The sequence below is a fragment of the Hakea prostrata genome, chromosome 6 (assembly GCF_041222555.1).
Source record: "Hakea prostrata isolate BN-2017 chromosome 6, UWA_Hpros_2, whole genome shotgun sequence".
Classification (NCBI taxonomy): Eukaryota; Viridiplantae; Streptophyta; class Magnoliopsida; order Proteales; family Proteaceae; genus Hakea; species Hakea prostrata.
Window position 1 is genome coordinate 35650816 of NC_142605.1, and position 8631 is coordinate 35659446.

General features: G+C 37.0%; 1 protein-coding gene across 2 annotated transcripts; it reads right to left on the bottom strand.

The window, feature by feature from the left end:
* Positions 1 to 895: 895 nt before the first annotated feature.
* Positions 896 to 7093, bottom strand: LOC149013682 (DET1- and DDB1-associated protein 1-like). 2 transcript variants are annotated; one of them, XM_089160186.1, is made up of 4 exons: positions 6885 to 7093; positions 3856 to 3916; positions 2085 to 2146; positions 896 to 1983 (listed from the first exon to the last, which is right to left on the bottom strand). In XM_089160186.1, the coding sequence occupies exons 1-4, from the start codon at positions 6966 to 6968 to the stop codon at positions 1915 to 1917; spliced, it is 276 nt and encodes a 91-aa protein (XP_089016312.1). In that variant the 5' UTR covers positions 6969 to 7093; the 3' UTR covers positions 896 to 1914. The 2 variants fall into 2 exon arrangements, with proteins under 2 accessions (XP_089016312.1, XP_089016311.1); XM_089160185.1 differs by having other exon boundaries at positions 900 to 1986.
* Between the last annotated feature and the right edge of the window lie 1538 nt (positions 7094 to 8631).

Here is an 8631-nt window from a genome sequence, read left to right on the forward strand (position 1 = left end):
TCTTGAAATCGAGTCCCAATCAATCGAGTAGGGATCACTTACCCCAAGGGTTTTGACTACAAAAATAGAGATAGGGTCTATTTGGGTAAATATTAAAAGTTAATGCAAATAGAAACCTAGTTGGCTCACCCCCATTTCTTTTTGGTTTTGACTACAAAAATAGAAATAGGGTCTATTTGGGTAAATATTAAAAGTTACTGCAAATCCAGAAACCTAGTTGGCTCACCCCTGCATTTCTTTTTTGTTTTTTTTTTTTTTGGTTTGCCAACCCTGGTTTTTATAAACTGATGGTTCGACCCGCGTTGCACACCTGGCTGTGATGGGTGAGTCTCCCAACGGGGATTTTTACATCCACAAGGATTCGATACCGAAACCTTGCTTAAGCGAACCAAGTTGTTTACCACTTGGACCAACTCCCGTTGGTGCTCACCCCCATTTCTATACTCAAAATTAGGGGAGCAAAAAAAATAAAAAAATAAAATAAAAAGCGGGCCTTTTCAAATTAGCAATCGTTAGAAACTTAGAATTCAAAGTTTTGACTTTATTTTTCATTTTTTGATTAAAATACCTCTCTACTAGTCAAATTACTAAAATACTCTCTCACTCAAAGGTTTAACCACTCGAATGACCACCATGCATGCCTCTCCTGGGATTCACATCCTCAGCAATTCCTTTTCCTACAATTCCCTTGTGTCATGTGACATTTAAGTAATCCAATTTAAACTAAATTTAAATTTTATTTAAACTCTAGTTTGTTGGATAACCATTGGATTACTTAAATGCCACATGGCACAATCCAATGAAGGAATTATAGAGAATGTGAATCCGCCTCTCTTGCCGTTGCTGGAAATCATCCCTAACTCACAACTCACAAGGGTATTCTTCGTCTAAACCTTGTTACCAGTTACCTGCAAGGAAAGAGAAATGAAGATGGTATTCTTGACTTCCATGGTGCTCTCCCCTTCTGCCTTGCTCACCATAACCGTTCCTGCAATTCTCTGCCTGCAACAACTTATCTTGCATTGATTTCGTTTAATTCTTTCTGGTTTTTTTTTTCTTCTTTTTTCTCCTGTGTCTCTTGTCTGGTTGGTGGTTAGTTGAGCAAATAAATATCTTTTTTTACACGAATGAGGGCTAAAACCACTTCTGGGTCATGATTATTGATCAACTATGGCCTTAAATGCCCTGACGAAGGCAACTTTGTGACAAGCAGCATGAAATTTTGAACGATGTACGGACATTACGTGTGGAGATGCTTATTTTGTTTATCAGCTTCTTCACGCCTGCAGTGTTTCTGCTATTCTTCTCGTGTAGTAAAACAACCAGAAAAAAATAAACAAAGCTCATAAAGAAAGACAGTACTTGACATCCCTATTCTGATCCATAATACCTTATAAGAGACCTGCTTAGATTCCTCATTAACTTCAGACATCTTCCTCCCAATAAATCTCTTCATGGAGAAGAAAGTATTCTCAGGATTCACGACAGCTTGTCTCTCAGCAATCTGCCCAACCAAATGATCACCATTTTTTGTGTAAGGAACAACGGGGCATCGTATGTTGATCTATAGCATTAGTCACGATAGTGGGGGCGGTGGTCGCCGACAGGGGGAAGGGTGGCGATCACCAACGGTGGCTGCTTTCCTTTCTTCACCCCCCCCCCCCCTCATACTGGGTGGTTAAGACCAAAATTTGATGGTGAGAGACATAAAGGGGATGCTTGACCTACTGTATTTATCAAATATATGTCCTATAAATACATAATCTACATGTCTTCCCTAAGCATTATATCCACAAGAAAGCACCCAACTAATACATTACACCATCCTTCACATGATAGGAAGGGCAGACAGGACAAGCAGATAACTTGTAAATTACTTGGCTGAAGAACTCATTTGAAAGTTTCATCTGGCATTCAACCCCTCGGCTGCTTGAACCCAAGTTCAGAAGTCAGATTTTCAGAGGCAGCTCTCTTGGGCCTTAACTGCTATTAAAAAAATAAAAATAAATAAAAAAAGGCATTAAGGTGAGGCATAAGTTGCTTGTGGTACTGAGATTAATCTAAATCAAGTGAAGAAATCAAACCTTTTCTTCGCCATGTTGGTAGAACTGTCTCAAAAGAATATTTGTGGCTTCAGTTGATATAACTGCAAAACATGAGGAGGTTAGCAATTAAACATTTAAACATACACAAACATCAGAAAATGCTTCCACTAGCAGACTGAATTTTAAGGTTACATAACTTCTTCTCGTCACAGACACAGGAAACTCCACACATTTGAGGTGTCTTTTTGTGTTTTGCTCTGCCTACTGGATCTGCACTAATGGGGAACTACAGCAGGTAACTGACCAGCCCAAAATCAACTGAAGAACCAATACAAAAACATAAAGGGATGTAATCCAGTGAAATCCCAATTTTGCAGGGTCCAGGGAGCATGGTTGGAGATTGTTTTAACCTTTTGCAGTTCTGCACAAAGTAGCTACTGGCCTACTAGAACCCACATAAACTTGGACAGATGGAGCGGGGAGAAGTGCTATGGTTGAATTTATTTGAATTCATTAACTAGAATAGAGCTATAGCTGAATATGGATGTCTAGATTTAAAGAGAAAATGAAATTTCAATGTATTTAATTCCATATAACACTCCTCAAATAACCTACTTCTGTGGTTATGGAATATGGGGATAAAGTTCAAGCACCCTCCTGAAATTTTAGACATGCATAGCTTAGTTTTCATTACCTGTATGACATCTACTAGGACTGATTGGAGAACAAGGACCAATGTAGCCAAACCCCATTTAATAGGGGAAAGGAAGGGTGGAGGTTATTATTTATTTGTGTTTTACAAGGTCAGGAAAACCACATCAACTACTAAACAATTGCAGCTCTCAGCCATTACCAATCCATGGAAGGTGATTTTTCCTTACTAGTTCAACTTGCTCAAACAGTCAAGACATTCATGGCTGGGCTGTTAAACAACACAAAGATCACATTCCTATTTGCCCAACCATCTCACTGTATCTGCCTTCCAAATCCAAATACAATCACCATAAATTAATATAATGCATTGGAACCATATTTAAAAGTAACAGGTTGCACAAATACTTGATTGATGCCAAAGGGTCTAACGTTGATCCTTGGGGACATGTACCAAAGATCTGATGTGGGACCCGTTGAATGTTGCCAAAAATTAATCATGTTGTACAGCATTTTAAAATTTAAAGTGCCACTCTCTTTTCTTCTGTTTTCAGGTGCCAACTGCGCCTCCCCCCCCCCCACCCCCCCCAAAAAAAAAAAAAAAAAAACCAAACAAGAAAAACAGCAACACCGTGATACATTGAGAACAGTTAAGCACCGAGAAAATGGCTTTTTTTAAATATAAACCCATAAGGCCATACGCAGGCAAAAAATGCATAAAAGCAAAGTATTGTGTCAGTAAGCTAAGCATCCTAGTCACATTTCACCTGCAGCACATGGGATAGGGTGTGGTATTCTCAAACAAAGCAGCAGAAATGATGGAAAAGAAACATATGCAGTTCTATCAATTACCTTGGCCCAGCCTCAAAAGAAAAAGTCATCATGACTGTTGATAGTCATTTGAATGCTTGGGAAATGTAAATAAAATTAATATTTGTTAGAATATAATTTTTTCTTGGTCATAATATCATTGTTCTTGCGGTCAGCAAGCAACCTCACAAAAAGAAACTGTTAGTTGAGAGAAATTGTGGTAAATGATAATAAACAGAAAACCATAAATTTTCAGAAGAATACAAAATTAAGGAATTCTGAAATGCAGCGTGCACCCAAAATAGAATATTGTAATAGTTGTATGAACTTATAAGGATCTGATTCTGACCTTGATTAGGCGGTGGAACTGTCCGATTATGAGTAGGCTGGTAGGTAGCAGGCATTAACTTCTGAAGATCCACCCAAAAAAAAAAATTAGAATAAAAGAAGATTGCAAAGATACATCTTATTACATACTCACTTTCTTTGCATTAAATGCAAAAGAAAAATGAAATGCACCCAATGCAACAGCAGATGATGCTTTACAAAACAAAATAACTACATCCAAGCTAACAACTGAGATGGTCAAAAATTCTTTAGAGACCAACAGCAAATTAAGAATGGGTCCTCCAACACATCCTCTTGTATCCAAAACTATGCCACCTCTATTGTGAATTGGAAAGGATCTCAAGGCTGTTTCAGTGACAAAAATACTTAGTCCCTGATATGCCTAAAATCGACCACTGTGACAACTGAGACATGTGGCAAAGCAACGGCAAGGCTCAGACTTCTGCAACATAGGCAAGTAAGGTCAACATAGTAGGCTAGTAGTTCTCACTCATAAGGGTGACAGCATGGCTCCCAAAAATTTCAAAGCATACTTCAGGGTAAAGTCTCTACCAAATCTCTGAATGATCATAGAAATCATTAGTTAAAAAAAATCTTATAAAATTTTTTATACAAAGAGCACTTTGTTTCCAAGATTTTGCCCTGTTATAATCTAAAATTACAATTCTCCAATATAACTATCACAGTAGGGGCTATGTCTGAAACCTGCATCCATGCAGGAAATGGATATCCATGTGATCTTGAACTGTCGATGTACATTACGCTATCCCTCCGTAACAGTTTGAGCTTTTAGGTGAAATCGTATTGGAACATGCAAATTCCCTTATTATTCCTTAAAATTAAGTGAACTGATCTCACAATTTTCAATGCAAAACAGAGAGAATGAATGAGAAAAATGGTTCAACTACTTCCATCATGTTTGGATTGATAATGGGGCCAACCCCCAATCTCCATTGCAGTGAAAATCCAAACATAGTTCCATGATGTTTTGGCAGCAGTGCATTTTCCTATTCTCTAGAATCAACATAAATAAATACAAGATCAAACCTCTTAAGCACTCAACAGACATATTCGTATCCTCTATCTTGTGAATTACTGGACATCCACTTAATTCCATAGGTCTGTAACCCTTGCAGTGGACTTGACTCCAAAATTTAACTATCTTATTAGCATCTACCACACTAATCATATTTAGGCCCCACACTACCATCTCAGATCATCATGTGATTGTGGTGATCTAAAATAATGAATGGTAGAGGAAACATTATCACAACCTGTAGTCAACTGTGACTAATGACTCTGAGAAGCACAAACTACGCATCAACTTGTTCCACAACCTAGTGTAAATCACGTTTCAACCATCAGATCAATTGTTGATTCCATCAGGCCATTGTTCCCTAAAATTCAGTCTGCTCATCAAATTGGACCCCAAATTTCCTAAAAGTTATTGAGAGAGGTGCAGTTGCACAGAATTCCACATGCAAGGCAAGAAGAGTTAATGACTATGAGAGAGAAACAGAACTAACAGAAGTGAAACATAATGAAGGAATAATACCTGGATTTTAGCAGAAGCAAAGCAAATTCAGCATTCATTATGAACAATAACAATTAAAAGACTTCAACAATAGAATTTTCTCAAAACCAAGGTAAAGCCAAATGTCAGAATTCTAATAGTAACGAAACTGTTTATTTTTTTTAGTTAATACTACCTCCTACTTTAGATATCCCTAATATTGAAACCTAAGTTATGCATGTCTTTTCCCACCACTTCTCTTAAGGTCATTTTAGGTCTGCCCCCTAGCTCCTTTGGTTCCTTCAGTCTGAATCATATACTCCACTGTATTGGAGCATCCAAAGGCCTTCATTGGACATGGTCATACCATTTTGACTTTCTTGTAGCTTACAATGTATCGGAATGGCTACCAAACCAGCTCTAGTATGATCATTCTTTACTTTATCCTACCTAAAATTTTGCTACTCATCCATCTCAACGCCCCCATCTCCACCACCAGGCCATCCACTGCTCCTGTACTTGTTATCACATTATTGTATGTATCTTTAATTATGTCTACATATTTATTTGATACACTTCTCTTCTCTAGTAAAGGGGCAGGCCTTCACGCAATGATCGGAGGACCATAATTATGGCTTGATGTTAAGGTATCAAAACAGCCTCACAGCAAAAGTTACTGGGTAAGGTTGCTAAGAAAATTGCCCCCCACTCTCTGTCAGACTTTGCTTGTGCAAAAGCCTTCAGCACTAGGTTCACTCTTTTTAGTTCTCTTCTCTAGTACTTGCCACATTAACTATTAAGTGCCCATGTAGCCAGCCCCATTTAGTTGGTATAAGGTTGAGCTGCTGTATTACCTGGAAAGGTCAATAAACTTTACCCATAAGAAAGCTCAGGAATTGAATTAGAAGCTCAATAAACTTGAGCTCCAACCTACAAAATGTGATTTAGTGTAAAAATTACGTTTGCATCAGAAGCAACGCATTAATGGATAAGAATCAGCACCAGAAATGTTCTGGAATCATGCCCACAGTAGGCTTCACCTCCTTTATCTACATCACCGAAAGGGAATATAGAAAAAGCTTACTGTCCCGACCAGCAATACACACAGGAAAACCAAATTTCACATGACAGTCAGAAAACCGCTCATGGTTGCCAGCCCATGCAAATTATGAACTCTTTTTTCTGTCATGCAAATGAATAGAAACAACAGATTGTATAATTTTCCACACGAATGTAGAACCCCTAAAATTTCATTGAAAATTGAACAGTGGTTTCTGAAGCGATCATTTGCTCCCCCCCCCCCCCCCAAAAAAAAAAAAAAAAAACAAAGGCGAAATTTGCATGAACAAACGGCAAACCCATAAAATTTAAAAACAATGTAGTCAGTTCGAATTTCGACTCTCAGGTGAATGAAGGAGTGATGAACTCAAACCCAACAAGCAATTAGAGTAAACAAATGAAATTCCAATTAAATCGTTACAGTTAAAAACAAAGAATACAGAAACAACAATGCTTACAGAAGGATGGGTGGGATCAGATGGTCGAAGTTGGCTGAAATTGTGAGGATCGATTGACGGCCAGTCACCGAGCATAGATCCCATTTAAAGAAATGGATTTGGGAAGTGGGTGTCGGTCGCAGGTGCGAACAAAAACGAACTATCTATGGCCCACTTAGAGCACCATGGCACCGATGTGACGCAATCGGCGATCATCGAAGAGTTTTAAGAGTAACATAAACTCTATGACTTTTAATCCATAAAAGATGATATCTTTCGTATGCCTCCGCTCCTATGAGGTTTTCAAAAAAATCAATAAATGACGAATTAAATTTTTATGATTGAAGTACTAATGTAAACAAATTATGCTTTTTAAAAATACAATAATAGCCTTAAACGAATAATCTTATGCTTACACTCCTCTTTTTCCATTCTTGCATCTTCAAAATTTACATTTCCGTTTACCAAAAAAAAAAAAAAAATTTACATTTCCGCAAAAAAAAAAATCTCTCTATTTTGCCATCTTCCTTAAAAATGTGCGGAATAAAACTGAAAATAAATAAGTGAAGCCTAGTAACACTAATAGTGTTGGTAATAGGGGGTTTAATTAATAAATTGAATAACTTAAAAGATAATATTAACATAAAGAGGTGGCTTTGAAAATCTTACTTAGTTAATGCCCACCAAGTCCCATGCATGCATCAACCACCATACTTGAAGAAAAGGTTCCGGCAAAAAATGTGGATGTGCTTTGGTATATAATGACAGTCTCTTATATAAAGGCCTTAAGACTAAAGTGGTCTTATGTTCCATCTTCCACCCTCCACACTTTTTCTCTTCCCCTACCCCCTCTCTCTCTTTCACATTTCCTGGGCCTATAGCCCCCAATCCTGAGATATTAGCTCTTTAGTCTTATAAATTATTTGTTGCTCTATAAATCATGACAACAAATTCTATACTTGGTTGCATATGTAGTACAATATTGTTTTTCAACCATAGGCAGGAAGTCATGTACTATCTAAGGGTGTCAATCAATATGATTTCGGTAAGTCGGTACAGTACAAACTTTGAATACAAAAAACTAGAATCGTACCGAACTTACACAATACGGTATGTCGGTATTTGCAAAAACAGTTCGGTACAGTTTCAGTATTAAATCGGTGCAGAAAAAAAGTTTAAACATAGTATCTAGTACGATACACTTCTGGTACAAATGAACCCATACTACTTTTGTTATTAGTTGATTAAAATCATAATGAAATTGCGATAAAACAATCGATAGAATCTGATATTAATAGAGACAAAGCAAGTAAATCTAATTAATAAAGACAAAACAATTAAATATAAGAAGAATGAAGGATGAAACAAAAAACTGAAACAGGGAATTAAGGCTAGGGTAAAGGTAAAGTGTTTTAATTGTAAAATTATATTTATATCCCTTAATTTGGTACGGTTTTAGTATGAGTTCTTGAAACTGGAACTGTATCGAATAAATTCAGTTTCAGTACATACCATACCGAATTTTGAATGGTGCGATTTTAGATGACGCAGTTCGGTACAATTAAACAATTTCATACTTAATTGACACCCTTAGTACTATCTAATTATTTGAAATTAATTGCGTACATACACAAAATTTTACAAGGTTCTCTCATTGTTAAAAACAATTGAGCAAATTGCACTGGCACCCCAAAATGGAGGCCTTAAAGCACTGACACCCCACTTTATATTTAAAAAGCGCATAGACCCCAAAATTGAATTTTCATTA

Excerpts from the sequence above, each read along its gene's own strand:
- LOC149013682 (XM_089160185.1), bottom strand. The coding sequence starts at position 6,968 with ATGGGATCTATGCTCGGTGACTGGCCGTCAATCGATCCTCACAATTTC. Across the intron at positions 3,917-6,884 it reads CTGATCCCACCCATCCTTCT|AAGTTAATGCCTGCTACCTA; the intron begins GTAAGCATTGTT and ends GTGGATCTTCAG. Across the intron at positions 1,987-2,084 it reads ACCAACATGGCGAAGAAAAG|CAGTTAAGGCCCAAGAGAGC; the intron begins GTTTGATTTCTT and ends TTTTTTTAATAG.